General features: G+C 49.4%; 1 protein-coding gene across 1 annotated transcript in view; it reads left to right on the top strand.

Moving 5' to 3' along the window:
- cfap91 (cilia and flagella associated protein 91) overlaps nucleotides 1–16023 on the top strand; it is an 87922-nt gene that overhangs the window by 60438 nt on the left and 11461 nt on the right. The window contains exons 9-11 of the mRNA XM_078232055.1: nucleotides 4307–4489; nucleotides 9679–9818; nucleotides 12810–12926. Coding sequence (XP_078088181.1) covers nucleotides 4307–4489; nucleotides 9679–9818; nucleotides 12810–12926 — 440 coding nt within the window. The remainder of the gene's footprint in view (nucleotides 1–4306; nucleotides 4490–9678; nucleotides 9819–12809; nucleotides 12927–16023) is intronic.

Raw genomic sequence — 16023 nt, 5'->3', positions numbered from 1 at the left:
TGTGTGCACATGGACACACCTGGATGATATTCAGGCTTGGCCAAGTAATTGCCCCCAATTACCTCTGCACCACCAAAGTGTCAGGAAATTACCTTCTCCAATAAGAGTGAAACTAACCATCTTCCTTTGACATTCAACCATCAGTGAATCCCCTACCATCAACATCCTGGGGGTTACCATTGACCAGAGGCTTAACTGGACTAACCATATAGATATTGTGGCTACAAGAGCAGGTCAGAGACTGGAAAATCTGCACTGAGAACTCACATCCTGACTCTCTAAAACTAAGCACCATTTACAAGGCGCAAGTCAGGAGAGTGATGGAAAACTCTCTACTAGCATGAATGACTGTGACTCCAACAACAATCAAGAAGCTTGACAGGACAAAGTAGCCTGCTTGATCAGTGCACCATCCACCGCCTTCATTCACACCCATCCTCACTGATGCAGCATGGCAGCCGAGTGTACCACATACAAGATATACTGCAACAACTCACAAAGGATCTTTTGACGGCACTTGTACCAACTAGAATGACAAATGCAGCAGATATATGGAAACACTACCACTTGTAAGTCCCCCTCCAAGCCACACACCATCCTGAGTTGAAACTATGTTGTTGTTCCTTCACTGTCACAGGGTCAAAATCTTGGAACTCCCTTCCTAACAGGTGTAAGAAGCTGTATCGACACCAAATGGACTGTAGCAGTTCAAGAAAGTGGTTCACCATCAGCTTGAGGGCAATTAAAAATGAGCAACAAATGCTTGTCTTGCCAGTGACACTCATGTACCATGAAAGAATTTTAAAAAGCTAATTACCTTTGTGGATTCGTTGGTGCTGTTTTCTGTGTGTCTTTACATGTACTAACATTTTTATACAATGTTACCCCAGCAGCTGCAGCATGGCTGGCAGAAGGCTGCCAGCATTCATGGATGAGACTGTAAATGGATGATCTTGAGTAAAACATGCCCTAAAAGGCCTGACTTTTGGCTGAATCATCTCAGCATGGGCAGCAGGAGACTAGACTGGCTGTCTGTCATGCAGCAGCAAAGGCACTGGTGGACTAGCAGAGTGGGAGTAAGACTGTCTTCCAGAGAGAGGACAACAGCTTCCTGTTCCATACAGCCACTGCCCCCTTTCTGGGGATGTTGCCTTAGCATTCCTAGTAATCTGCTGGAGGGCAGATTGCTGGATGGTTGTGCGCCTCTGAAAGCCTCTTTGGGGTCCTAGTACCACCAGACACAATGGCAGCTTGTGGCGCACCATTCTCAGCTTTCTGAGAGCAGCAAGTTGACTTTGCTTCCCAGTAGTCTGAACTTCCACTACAATACTCACACGTTGTGTGGCTTCTGTTTGTTCTGCAATGGAATCTTAAGATGTCAGTCACCCGATGTTGTTGCCTCATTGTTGGGTCCTCAAGTGTCATTGTTGAATCTCCCAAAGCTCTGCACAAAGCCCTGCGCAGAGTTGTTGTTGGATTCCTCCATGCTGCTTGGTATTGTGTGTATGCTTTCTGACAGGCCTGCCAGAGCACCAAACATTTCATTGTGCGTACCCACAGTTGACCCCTTGATGTCCTCGTGAGAGTTTTACGGAATAACTTGTGTGGGACCTCGCTATTGTGAAGTGGCACTTGTCCTTCTCTTGTCTCTTAACTGACTGCAGGTCAAAGTGCCTGGTGTTTCATCATACATAAATCTTCTGATGGCTGCGAGTGTAAGAGCAATTGATGTTTCTTTTTCATCACTAACTTCCTGCTCTTTCACTTCCTGCTGTTCCACCACTGCCTGGGCTGGTTGCAGTTCTTTGGAACTGCAGGCACAAGGGCAAGATCGAGGTCTGGGAAGAGGGTAGAAATTAAGAGAAACATACTTATACCATCTGCAACTTTCAAATCCAAAGAGTTTGTGGGATGAGAGAAGGAGGATGTGAGAAGGAGGATTAGGTGTGAGGTTATTGTTACCTTTGATGCTTTCAGTTCCACAGTTGGCCACAACCTCAGCCATGGCTACTTCAATGATAACAGCCACCGTCTCCTCCATAGGGACATACAGCTGGGCCTGTCCCTCACTGATGGGCTCCTGGTTATGAGCCACTAGCCCTGCATGAGAAAGGGAAGTGTGATGCAATCTGAGTGATGCGGCTGTCATGATTGAATAGCTAGCAGTGAGTGCGATGCGGGTGTGAGACTCGCAGCAATGCTGTGTGTGTGTGAGGTGGGTTTCTGGATGTTGGATATAAGTAGTGTCTGATGCAAGCGAGGGCATGAAATAAGGAATTCGAGAGAAGCAAGGAGATAGTGACAGTTTACTAAATTACCCTTTTCTGTTGAAGTCAGAATGCTGTAAAAGGAGGTTCAGCTACCCATACAAAATGTTTCATACAAGCATAATTTCTGTTAGATATTGCTGATTTGGGGTGTCAGTATCTTTGTAGTAATTCTGGGAAAAGAACCAAAATTCCTAACTGATTACTTTGATGTTAGAATGAGAATTGTTGAGACTAAGATGCTATGATTCCATGGACAGAATTATAACTGCCAAGGGGTGATGGTGGTGAAGAGGTGTGCCCCAGGGGTCTGATGGATGGAGGGATGAGGTGGGCAGGAGACAGATGGGGGTTTGGGTGCAGGGTGGGGGTTTAAATCCCTGAAAGTCTGCGTTGGGGACCAGACTAGATCTCTCCCACTTCCAGGCTAAACCTGGGTGGGTGGCAACACCTGTGGAGCTGTCAGGGAACTGATTAAAATATTTTAATCCCCAATTAATTGAGGATTTAATCCAGCATTCTGGCTGCTAAAACCAGGTTTCCTGAACTGTTTAGAGCATGCAAGAATCAGCCAGGTGAGAGAACAGTGGGAAGTGGTTTTTCACTGAAATTGACAAGCCTCCAAAGAACGAAACTGAATAGCTGCAGAGATGTCGAGGTGCTGCAGCTCACAGCAGTTCTTCAGAGAGTGTACTTTCACTATTTGACAGGTGCTCTCCAACTTCTTCGAAGTCACTTCATCTGTCATGGATTTCACTCACTTTGATCTGCACTTCCCTCATGCCAGTTTTCATACCAGACTCACCTGATGAAGGAGCAACGCTCCGAAAGCTCGTGCTACCAAATAAACCTGTTGGACTTTAACCTGGTGTTGTGAGACCTCTTACCCACCCCAGTCCAATGCCGGCATCTCCACATTGTGTCTTCATTTTGGCATGGGAGTACCTCAAGTCAGATCTGCCTACTGCTGATGAGGCACAAGAGGAGAACCACCACGGCACTGGCTGCCTTCTCCTCAACCACATCCACTCCACAGGACAGACGGAATGGCCACGTAGATCTGGCTCAAAGGAGCTGAAACTCCAACATAGGTTCTACAGGAGATGAATGAGCACCAGAGCCTCAGGTTTTTATGGTAGGTCATTGCTGATACCCCACTTCCTGGTGGGCAATCGATTCCTGGAGCCTCAGGAATCAGTATACAGTTCAGCAATTCTTCACAGTGAGTAGGTAGGAATACATTTCCAATTGCTGTAAAGGTGGCTATCACTGGTGGCCACCATAACTCCCCAACCTCCACCCCAACACATTTGTCAGTCCTGGTTATCTGCCTCTCCCTGGAGATCCGTGCTCTTTTCTTGTGTAAAGACAGAACATAGAGGCTTGTGAATGTGAGAAATGGATTGTGTGGAGAGGAAGGAAGGGCAATATTTATGCAGGGTGTTTGGGAGGCATGGGTTTGAAATAACGCAAAGCTGGAGGCGAATGTGAGCGTTGGCTGTTCAGGGGATGTGAGGGTGGGACTGGAAGAGAGGAGTGAATGGAGCCGCAAGGTGTGTTGGTCTTAGTAACGTTGTGCAGGAGAATGCTGGAAAATTCACTTCATCTCAGTTCCTCAAACCACCCCTCGGTAAGAGTCAGAGACCTGGGATTGGTGGGGAGGGGTGTGGGATCTCATTTCCACTTCTTTAATTGTTGGAATCACTGGAATCAATAAACAGTTCAGCCATTCCAACCACTGGTCAGGCCCCTTTAATTAGAAATCCTTCTTTTGACAAAAGAGGCACACTGTTCTACATTTCCCCCCACCATCCTCCAATCGATTGGGAAATCAAAAGCTGGATGCTAATGCCATGGTTGAATTGAAGGGACGTGCTAAATCCTTTTTCAATAACAACCTGTGACATGCATTTCTCACAGAGTGCAGGTCCGTTTGGATAAACTTGTCCCCTATGTTGTACTTTTATCTCTTGCACAAAGGATCAAAGTTTAAATTATATAAAAATGTAATCTATATTTATTAACATTTGTCTTTCTAGAAATAAGAAAACTAACAGCTAAGAGGAGAAATGTGGAGGGGAGGCTTGAGCGGCGTAGCCTCATACAGGACTATGCAAATTACGATTCACAGGTTTATGCACCAGTCTCTCGAATTGGCCAGTTTCCAGATCAGAATTCCAATCGTTTCATTGTAAAAAGTCGTTTTCTATCCACATATAAAGGTAAGTTAATATTACATAAATTACAAACTGCATATAATGTGTGATCTGTTTTGGATTCCTTTGTCACCTGAACGTCCAGCAGGCAATTCTCAACAATGTACCAGTAATTTTATAACCTTTTCTGTATTTGTTCATGGGATGTGGGCATTGCTGGCTGGACCAGCATTTGTTGCCGATCCCTAACTGCCCTTGAGAAGGTGATGTAGGTTGCTTTCTTGAACTGCTGCAGTCCATGCGATACAGAAATACCCACAGTGCTGTTAGGAAGGGAGTCCCAAGATTTTAATCCAGCCAGCGACAGTGAAGGAAAGGCAATATGGTTCTAAGTAAGGTTTGTGTGTGGCTTGGAGGGGAATTTGCTGATGGTGGTGTCCCATTATATCTATTGCCCTTCTAGGTAGGAGAGGTCATGAGTTTGGAAGATGCTGTTGAAGAAATCTTGATGAGTTACTGCATTGCATGTTGTTGATGATACCGACTGCTGTCTTTGTGCATCAGTGCTGGATGGAGTGAATGTTTAAAGTGGTGTAAGGAGTGCCAAACAAGTGGGCTGCTTTGCCCTGAATGGTGCGGAGCATCTTAAACTTTGTTGGAGCTGCACTCAGTCAGGCAAGTGGGGAGTATTCCATCCTGATTTGTGTCTTGTAGATGGTGGACAGGCTTTGGGGAGACAGGAGACGAGCTGCTCACTGTCATTGAATGTCAAGGGAAGATGGTTAGCTTCTCTGCTGTCGAAGATGATTATTGCTTGGCATTTGTATGGAATACACCAAACATAACACATTCCTCGAGTTCCAAATCTCTTGTATCGTTTCCAGTGCATAAAATTTAGTTCACCATTTAGGTTTGGAAATAAACTCATTTTTAACTCATTTAAATGATCCAAGAGGACACAGAGAGGATGATGGTAGTTTCTCGTGTCGAAACGTGGCTATTGTGAAGGTGATTCTTGGAAGAGTTATGAATGCAAATATTTTCCAATACTATGGAATGTGTGAAAATGTGCATTGTTTGAAATAATCCATCATGGGGGGAGGTGGAGGAAGATGCTGATGAGACTGTTACTGGGGAGGGGGTTGTGACGTGGGGGAGTGGCATTGCAAGTGGTGAGATCAGTGACCACGTGGGGTGATGCTGGTGAGACCGGGATAGGAGAGGTGTTTGTGGAGATTGGACTCTGAGACAGGAAGAGCTTCAAGGGAACAGCACGCACAGCATCAACAGGGTCAAGGAGGCCCAAATACAATACTTTGTCCCTCATTACATTTCACATAGAAAATGTTTGCTTACAGTCTACCCCCTCAACCCTGTTGACATTTTACAACACTGCCACCTCTGGAAGCTCTTGCTTCTAGTTGCTCCATGCTGCTCCCCAACACACCTTTGCCCAACTGCCTCCTTTGACAGACAAGCTTGCTCTCTCCCCTCTTCTCCCCTCCTCTCCCCTCCCCTCATCTCATCTCCCCTCCCTCATCTCCCCTCATCTCCCCTCCCCTCATCTCCCCTCCCCTCATCTCCCCTCCCCTCATCTCCCCTCCCCTCATCTCCCCTCCCCTCATCTCCCCTCCCCTCATCTCCCCTCCCCTCATCTCCCCTCCCCTCATCTCCCCTCCCCTCATCTCCCCTCCCCTCATCTCCCCTCCCCTCATCTCCCCTCCCCTCATCTCCCCTCCCCTCATCTCCCCTCCCCTCATCTCCCCTCCCTCATCTCCCCTCCCCTCATCTCCCCTCCCCTCATCTCCCCTCCCCTCATCTCCCCTCCCCTCATCTCCCCTCCCCTCATCTCCCCTCCCCTCATCTCCCCTCCCCTCATCTCCCCTCCCCTCATCTCCCCACCCCTCATCTCCCCACCCCTCATCTCCCCTCCCCTCATCTCCCCTCCCCTCATCTCCCCCTCCCCTCATCTCCCCTCCCCTCATCTCCCCTCCCCTCATCTCCCCTCCCCTCATCTCCCCTCCCCTCATCTCCCCTCCCTCATCTCCCCTCCCCTCATCTCCCCTCCCCTCATCTCCCTCCCCTCATCTCCCCTCCCCTCATCTCCCCTCCCCTCCCCTCATCTCCCCTCCCCTCATCTCCCCCTCCCCTCCCCTCATCTCCCCTCCCCTCCCCTCATCTCCCCTCCCCTCCCCTCATCTCCCCTCCCCTCATCTCCCCTCCCCTCATCTCCCCTCCCCTCATCTCCCCTCCCCTCATCTCCCCTCCCCTCATCTCCCCTCCCCTCATCTCCCCTCCCCTCATCTCCCCTCCCCTCATCTCCCCTCCCCTCCGTCTCCCCTCCCTCTCCCCTCCCCTCCCCTCATCTCCCCTCCCCTCCCCTCATCTCCCCTCCCCTCCCCTCATCTCCCCTCCCCTCCCCTCATCTCCCCTCCCCTCATCTCCCCTCCCCTCATCTCCCCTCATCTCCCCTCATCTCCCCTCCCCTCCCCTCATCTCCCCTCCCCTCCCCTCATCTCCCCTCCCCTCATCTCCCTCCCCTCATCTCCCCTCCCTCATCTCCCCTCCCCTCATCTCCCCTCCCCTCATCTCCCCTCCCCTCATCTCCCCTCCCCTCATCTCCCCTCCCCTCATCTCCCTCCCCTCATCTCCCCTCCCCTCATCTCCCCTCCCCTCATCTCCCCTCCCCTCCCCTCATCTCCCCTCCCCTCCCCTCATCTCCCCTCCCCTCCCCTCATCTCCCCTCCCCTCCCCTCATCTCCCCTCCCCTCCCCTCATCTCCCCTCCCCTCCCCTCATCTCCCCTCCCCTCCCCTCATCTCCCTCCCCTCCCCTCATCTCCCTCCCCTCCCCTCATCTCCCCTCCCCTCCCCTCCCCTCATCTCCCCTCCCCTCCCCTCATCTCCCCTCCCCTCATCTCCCCTCCCTCCCCTCATCTCCCCTCCCCTCCCCTCATCTCCCCTCCCCTCATCTCCCCTCCCCTCCCCTCATCTCCCCTCCCCTCCCCTCATCTCCCCTCCCCTCCCCTCATCTCCCCTCCCCTCCCCTCATCTCCCCTCCCCTCCCCTCATCTCCCCTCCCCTCCCCTCCCCTCATCTCCCCTCCCCTCCCTCCCCTCATCTCCCCTCCCCTCCCCTCATCTCCCCTCCCCTCCCCTCATCTCCCCTCCCCTCCCCTCATCTCCCCTCCCCTCCCCTCATCTCCCCTCCCCTCATCTCCCCTCATCTCCCCTCATCTCCCCTCATCTCCCCTCCCTCCCCTCATCTCCCCTCCCCTCATCTCCCCTCCCCTCATCTCCCCTCCCCTCATCTCCCCTCCCCTCATCTCCCCTCCCCTCATCTCCCCTCCCCTCATCTCCCCTCCCCTCATCTCCCCTCCCCTCATCTCCCCTCCCCTCCCCTCATCTCCCCTCCCCTCCCCTCATCTCCCTCCCCTCCCCTCATCTCCCCTCCCCTCCCCTCATCTCCCCTCCCCTCCCCTCATCTCCCCTCCCCTCCCCTCATCTCCCCTCCCCTCCCCTCATCTCCCCTCCCCTCCCCTCATCTCCCCTCCCCTCATCTCCCCTCCCCTCCCCTCATCTCCCCTCCCCTCCCCTCATCTCCCCTCCCCTCCCCTCATCTCCCCTCCCCTCCCCTCATCTCCCCTCCCCTCCCCTCATCTCCCCTCCCCTCCCCTCATCTCCCCTCCCCTCCCCTCATCTCCCCTCCCCTCCCCTCATCTCCCCTCCCCTCCCCTCCCCTCATCTCCCCTCCCCTCCCCTCATCTCCCCTCCCCTCCCCTCATCTCCCCTCCCCTCCCCTCATCCCTCCCCTCCCCTCATCTCCCCTCCCCTCCCCTCATCTCCCCTCCCCTCCCCTCATCTCCCCTCCCCTCCCCTCATCTCCCCTCCCCTCCCCTCATCTCCCCTCCCCTCATCTCCCCTCCCCTCCCCTCATCTGCCCTCCCCTCCCCTCATCTCCCCTCCCCTCCCCTCATCTCCCCTCCCCTCCCCTCATCTCCCCTCCCCTCCCCTCCCCTCCCCTCATCTCCCCTCCCCTCCCCTCATCTCCCCTCCCCTCCCCTCATCTCCCCTCCCCTCATCTCCCCTCCCCTCCCCTCATCTGCCCTCCCCTCCCCTCATCTCCCCTCCCCTCCCCTCATCTCCCCTCCCCTCATCTCCCCTCCCCTCCCCTCCCCTCCCCTCCCCTCATCTCCCCTCCCCTCCCCTCATCTCCCCTCCCCTCCCCTCATCTCCCCTCCCCTCCCCTCATCTCCCCTCCCCTCCCCTCATCTCCCCTCCTCCTCTCCCTCCTCCTCTCCCTCCTCCTCTCCCCTCCTCCTCTCCCCTCCTCCTCTCCCCTCCTCCTCTCCCCTCCTCCTCTCCCCTCCTCCTCTCCCCTCCTCCTCTCCCCTCCTCCTCTCCCCTCCTCCTCTCCCCTCCTCCTCTCCCCTCCTCCTCTCCCCTCCTCCTCTCCCCTCCTCCTCTCCCCTCCTCCTCTCCCCAACACACAACCCTCCTCCTCTCCCCAACACACAACCCCTCCTCCTCTCCCCAACACACAACCCCTCCTCCTCTCCCCAACACACAACCCCTCCACATACTTGTACATGAGCACTTCTTCCCAAACTCCCTCCCCCCACTGATTCAGCAGCCATTCTTTCTCCCACACCACTTTGGCTTGTTGTTGGATTCCCCTTCCCAACTGCCCACCTGCTGAACTACTTATACAGTTAGTGCCTTGTGGGTCTAGAGTGCCAGTCAACCTCCTGCTCCTTGTGGTTGAGCAGAGTTGGCTGCACATGTGCATGAGAAACTGGCAGCAGGTACAGGGGGTAGCTTTTAACATTCACCACCCATCAACTAGAAATGAAATGCCTTTGAGTGAGGGCCCACATACACCCTGGGCATTGAGAGCAAACACGCCAGGGTGAATAACAGCAGTGGTGGAATGAAGCCCTTAAGTGGGCATTATTTATCCACTTAAGGGCTTCAATTAGTCTACGGCCAGGAAGGCTGTCCAAGGGGCTTCCTGCCATCAATTTAATTGGGGTTAAGGTGCAAAATGCCAGATTAATTACCCCCTCCCATCACCACACTCACCATAGGTGAGGGCACAAGATTCAGTCCTTTTCTCTACTCCATATAAATGAAAGGCACAAAGTTACAAAAAGTATACCGGTATAGGTTCTGCTTAAAAAATTGAAAGGAACTTTTACTAATAACAACTTTTTTTTTAGCTCCTTCAGGCCTTTACTGTACGTTTCAATTTGTTTTAGGTATACTAGAGTTGGAGGAAGCTTTACCAGATTTTGTTACTCAACCACGTATACGAATTCAGAAACCAAAAGCTACAACAAAGGATGGCCTCTTGAAGCACGCTGCTCGACAAGAGATGGAGCTGGCTAAAATTCACAAGGTATATGTTCGTGAACAGGTGTTAATTTGAGAGCTTATTGGTTCGTGTTTTGTAATTTTGTTTTCAGAAATTTAGAAGAAATGTGGGAGCAGGTGACATTAGCAACATGTCATAATTGGCTATCCACATAAATATCTGAGGTGATGGAGGTGCTCAACAGCAGGAGACAGAACCTCATCGTCTTCTCCTTGAGGGGCGAAGACCAAAATGAAAGGATATGTGGTTTAGCCAGGTTAGTAGGCCTCTGAATGATGCAGGGCACCATGAACTGCATGCATGTGGGTTGGTGGGAGCCCTGTATCAGTTATAGAAGTGATATCACAATGGCAAGGGCCACCACTTGGTCAATATGCAGTTGTTCTGCAACAAGAAATTCATCTTGATGAATCCTGGCAGCAGAACACAATACTTTAATCCTATGGCAGTCCGCAATTCCCATCACCTTGGGGCTTCCAAGACAGGGTGGCTGCTCAGCGACAGGAGAACTCCCCACCAAACATGGTTCATAACCACCTTCCACAATTCCATTACAAGGTCAGAGGGCCTTCAACAAGAGGTATGGAGCCAAGAGAGAAAGCCATCGGGTGCCTAAAGCAGAGATTTCACTGATTGGACCACTTAGGAGACCTCTGCAGTACACATCCGCGAGTACCTCCATGTTTGTGGTGGTGTGCTGCGTCCTGCGTAACTTCACAGCCACTATCTCCCAGATTTCAGAGGCCACTGAGGAGAGTTGGGGAGGAAAGGCATGAGACCAAATGCACCATATGCAACTGAATGGAGTGAGAAAGGTCACATAATGAGGCTTTGCTTCAGATAAAAGGAATATCCACAGTTCCCATGTCTATGACAGTGGTAGATAGGTTGACAGTTTCAGACATTGAGCTATGGCTGGTGCCATCTTCCTCTGCTTCTGCTGACAGATGAGATTCTTCTTGGGGAGCACTAGATTCTGCTAGTACCAACTCAGCTGCTGGCACACTGGACTCTACTACCGGTCCAGACAACTGGTGGTCGAGGGCTACAGCTTCCTGCCTTTTGATGTGATCTTCCACACTTCGTGGCCCTGTGGGTTGATGATATAAAATACTGGGCAAGTCCTTGCAATTATCTTCCTGGGTGTCCACGTTGCCCCACCCCACCGCCCCAAAAGTACCAAACAAAAACTAAGTAATTCACATCAAATGACCTGCCTCCCTAGCTAAATTGTGGTATTCCTTCTGTGAAACTTGGTTAGCCTCCATCCGCTTTGCCAAGTTTGGGAAAACGAGGTCAAGGCAGATTCTAAGGCATTGACCCAGCAACAATTCGGCTGGTGTAGTGCTTGTGGTAGTATGAGGGGTGGTATTATATGAGAGCAGAAAATTGGCTAACGGTAGTTGTAATCTTTTGGATTGTTTCCGCATCGATGCCTTAAAAGTTTGTACTGCCCTTTCTGCCAACCCATTGAAAGAGGGGTAGTATGGGACTGAATGGAATCCATAGTGCTGCATAATAATTGTAATGGTCCCTCACTAGTGCGACTAGCTGGTCAAAGGATTTTGTATTTGGTGCCTTCAGCAATGTTTGTTAGGCTTCTTATGAGGTTATATATTTGTGGGTCACAATCCATAAGTGAAATAACTTTCTCTGGAAGTTATTTTGTTAGCTGCAAAAAAAATATTAAAATTATTCGATGTACTGGCCCCAATTTTCAACCTCTGGATCAAATGGGTGATTTTCCTGAACAATGGCGTAGCTACTCGACTAAAGTTGGTATGCACAGGTTATTCGGGGTCACGCCCTTCCCCCTCCAAATGTTGACGTTTTGGTGACTGTAGGCAAGAAGAGGAAGAGGTCAGCCACAAGGATTTGACGAGTATTCTCATTGTGGGGGAGATCAAGCCCATGACAGATACACATGTAAAGGGGTCACTTGCTTCAGATCCAATCAGAAGGGCCAGGGAAGATTTATTCTCGTTGCCAATGTTGTTATGCAAGGTAACAGGATAAAGAAACCTTAAATCACAACGGTGATTTGTTGAACGATGGTTAAAGCAATATGCAAGTAAGCTCGGTACAGATACAGGTCTAGTCCCACTGACTCCTTGGCTCGCACTGCAGGTTCCCCCTAACAAGACCCATGCCCTTTCCACCTGATAGGCTGAGGTTCATGTGCTCTGTTCCGATAGGCCCTGAGAAGGTTATGTGACCCATAAACAATCGCCCCTTCAAAGGGCCACGCTTTCACTCTCAGGATCCATGGAGGGCCAGCCTAGGCACTGGAATCACATCTCTGGAAGCCCAATGACTCCCCACCCCCACTCAATGGCTATTTTACTCATCAGGTTGCATTGATTGTATCACCTCTGTTCCTCTGTCTGGATCTTCTGCAGAGGGCTGATTAACCTCCTTTTCAAGGGATAGCCCTTGTCCTTCAAACAAACTCTTAACAAGCTTTTATAGTAATATAGTTGACCTCACTAGGGAGCAGAGAGTATTAGGTGTCCTGCCCATCCCCAGGTGACCAGGAATGGCATGCTAAAATTGACACGCCCTCCCTACCTCACTGAGGAGAATTTTGACTACGGCTAACCCATCACTGAACTTGGTTTCACATATTTCCTTCTCCTCCCACTGCCACTGAGAAAGCTTTCATAATCTACCACTCACTGGAAAGGAATTTGACACCAGTGAACGGGAATTCCCGCCCCCACCAGCAAAAGTTTATCCCCCTTCTTAGCAAAATCTTGGACCTACATACACCATCTCCATTCTGAGCAGCATTTCAGCCCAGTGACCCTCCAAAAGACTCCTCCTTCACCTTCCTACTCTCCCCTCCATCCCTCTCTTCACTCCCCTCTCCAATATTGTAAACTCACATTGGACATGTTGTTTTGAAAATGTTATGCTACATGGTTTTGATTTTAAGAAACAGATTCTACATTAAGAAAGCAAAATACCCTATAGAATGGTGGTAAATACACTGATCTTTGTATCCATAAAATTCAGGCCATCCAGGAAGCAAAATTTAAAGGAGAAAAGCCAGAAAAGCCACTTCGCTTTCTGTTCAAGATTTTAAAACCTGTTGCTCGTCCTCCAACACCCACAGTTAAGCCACCACCTGAGGTAAGCGAAAAAAATAGAAATGCTACCCTTTACTTTCCTCTGCATTATCTTCAAAATGAAGAATAATAAACATTAAAATGGACTAGCTTTGGTCGATGAAAAGCTTTGCTCCACTGGGCAAATTGCGACAGAGAAGCTGACCAATTATATTCCCAAATGAAAGGAAGATGCAACTTATTCCCGTTTCAGCATATATCACGTACACTGATGACCTGGTGCTTTTACTCAATTTGGCAGCTCAGTAGATTTAAATCATTTCAATTGATTAGTACTGGCACCAGTGACCCTCTGCATTTTGCAAAATACACCATTGTGCCATCTATGGTTTTTGTTAGTCATTCATGGGACCTGGGTGCCGCTGGCTGGGCCAGCATTTATTGCCCATCCCCAGTTGCCCTTGGAGGGCAGTTGAGAGTCAACCACATTGCTGTGACTCTGGAGTCACATGTAGGCCAGACCAGGTAAGGACGGTAGATTTCCTTCCCTAAAGGACATTAGTGAACCAGATGGGTTTTTCCGGCAATGGTTTCATGGTCATCGGTAGATTCTTATTTCCAGATTTATTTTAGAATTGAATTCAAATTCCAGCATCTGCCATGGTGGGATTCGAGCCCAGGTCCCTAGAACATTAACTGAGTTTCTGGATTAATAGTCTGGCGATAATACCATTAGGCCATCACCTCCCCGATCTATGTCATGGTATTCAAGTGGAAACAGAGATAAAAATGGCGCTGATACTATCCTGGGTTAGGTGATGAAGGTCTCCTTAAGCTGTAGGAAACTGAGGTGGTAATTCTGGGTAATTTCGAAGTGGGTATTACAAATGTTATAAGTGTCAATGCAGTGTACAGCCTGCAACTGACCTCATGCAATATGTTCATATCAAGCTCCTCTGTCTGCCCTTTTACAATAAATGGTTTAACCATCCATTACTGAACAGATGAACGTGCTAAGTTTTTGTTTGGCGCTATTGTGCAATGTAATTTCTAAATTGGTTATAACTCCCCTATCTTTCCTTCTCCACTAACATTCATCAATGAATTGTATTTTACAATCGTTAAAGTGGAATTTACTAAGATTGTACTTTTGAAACAATGTGGAATTATTCAAAATAATTTCATAAGCATTGTTAGTTGAGCCCTGCATCTCTAATACAGTTAAAATGCTGAACAGACATGGCACTTTGAAGGTATTGCACTTAACAGTGGAGATGTGTACATAGTTATGTGGCATAATGTTGCATGACAGGGCCACCTTAAGGAAAAGAATAGTAATTCACCTTTTGGATCCATGCAGCAATTTGTTAGTCATTTAAGAAACTTAAGGAACCTTTTTTAAAAAAAACAAAATGCATACCCTTGATATGGCTGGTGCCATTCCTCATCCCTCCTCTTCATTAACTCAAGGGGGTAGGAATATAAATGTGAGGAATTGATCTTTCAGTGATACATTACACAATATCTGAAGTACAGAATATAGTTATGAACACCAAACCTCAGGAATGATATATTGGTCTTGGGGAGGAAACAGTATAAATTCACCAGAATTATACTAAGGTTTAAAGGGTTGAATTATGTGTTTAAACCTCATAACTTATAAATAAATATAAGAGCATCGAATCTTTGGGCCCAAATCGAATTTTTGGGCCTCATTGTCATAATGCCTGTGTTGGCTCCAAGATCTTGGCAAATGACAAACTGTACTCATGCCTGCTGGTGTTAAGCCCTTACTTGTTAATGTAAAGCATCTAATACCTGTTTTAGGTGCTCACTCTGACATTGGTTTGCCCAAGAGAGGGTCATGATGAAAAATTGGCCACTTTTTAATGTCACAGCAGTCCTCAATCTAGCTGGGGTTTCATAGCTGGGGCCAGTGACCTGCCGGCCAGAAAATTCAGCTGGGATTTTCTGGCTGTGCTCACCCTCACCCCAAGAAAATCCCATCCGAGGTTAACAGGCCTTTGCATGGTCCGTCCCCACCCATTACGATTCCCATGCCGGGCGGGATGGGAACATTCCGCCGCAAGTTTAGGAAAATGAGGAGTGGGGAGGCTGATTAGGATTCAGAGCTGTGGGAAGGATGAAGCGGGAATAGGGGTCGGGCCCAGAATTGGGAATCGGGAACATTAAGAGCATTCCTGCTCCTTATGGCTCTACAGATAAATAAATTACTTACCTTCTTGATCAGCAGGATTTCTCAAGTTCACAATGGCACTGGCTGCCTCAGAGCAAGCCAGTGTTGGAGTGTGGATCTCCAACCTCCTCATGTCTTAGGCTCTTTCATGTGCAAATAAATGCCTTAACATTTGCTGCAGGATGGGTAAAGGTCATCACCCAATATGGTCATCAGTGTACTTCTGGTCAGAAGTTTGTGTGCATTTTCTAGCTGCCATTTTGGCTACCTGAGAAACGGGTACAACAAAGCCCAATTTCCAGATCATTTGTTTTCTCTTTGAGATTAGAAAATTGAGGGGTAATCTAATTGAGATGTTTTAAATAATAAAACCAAGTCATTAAATACAGTGAAACCAATCCCTTTGGCAGAGGAAGACAATTAGTCAAAACATAGATATATGCCACTTGGGAACAGGATCACATGGCACTTTTTCACACACACAAGCAATGGAAATCTGAAAATCCCCCCCTCTCCTGCAAAAGGTTAGAGATGCTGTGTCGTTTGAAACATTGCTCAGACAGTCCCTCACCACCGCCTCCCCCCACAGAGCATGGTCAAGGCATGCATGCTATGCATAGCCCTGTAGAATGGTCTGCACAGCCCCAGGATTGTCTTTAATTTCTGCCCCTAGACACACAGCCCTAGGACACACTTCTCCCCTCTTTTAAATAGCTGCCGCCCCAGTCATGTATCTGTGTGCGCCTCTTACCTCTCTACCTCCTGTCAGCATCTTTTCTCCTCCCCCCTCCCCACCCAGTCATGCCTCTGCCTTCCTTATCTTGCCTTCCTGTCTCCTGTCAACCTTCCCCATACCCTGCTTACAGTCATGCCTCTGCCCACAGTCTACCTCTTCCCTTTCCTCTGGCCCGGCCGGACAGTGAGCAGACAGGAACTGAATTGGATCAGCCCTGAGGTATGGCAG

The sequence above is a fragment of the Mustelus asterias genome, chromosome 17 (genome assembly GCF_964213995.1).
Source record: "Mustelus asterias chromosome 17, sMusAst1.hap1.1, whole genome shotgun sequence".
Lineage (NCBI taxonomy): Eukaryota > Metazoa > Chordata > Chondrichthyes > Carcharhiniformes > Triakidae > Mustelus > Mustelus asterias.
Note: the sequence above shows the minus strand (reverse complement) of the source record. Positions and strands in the feature narration are given on the sequence as shown.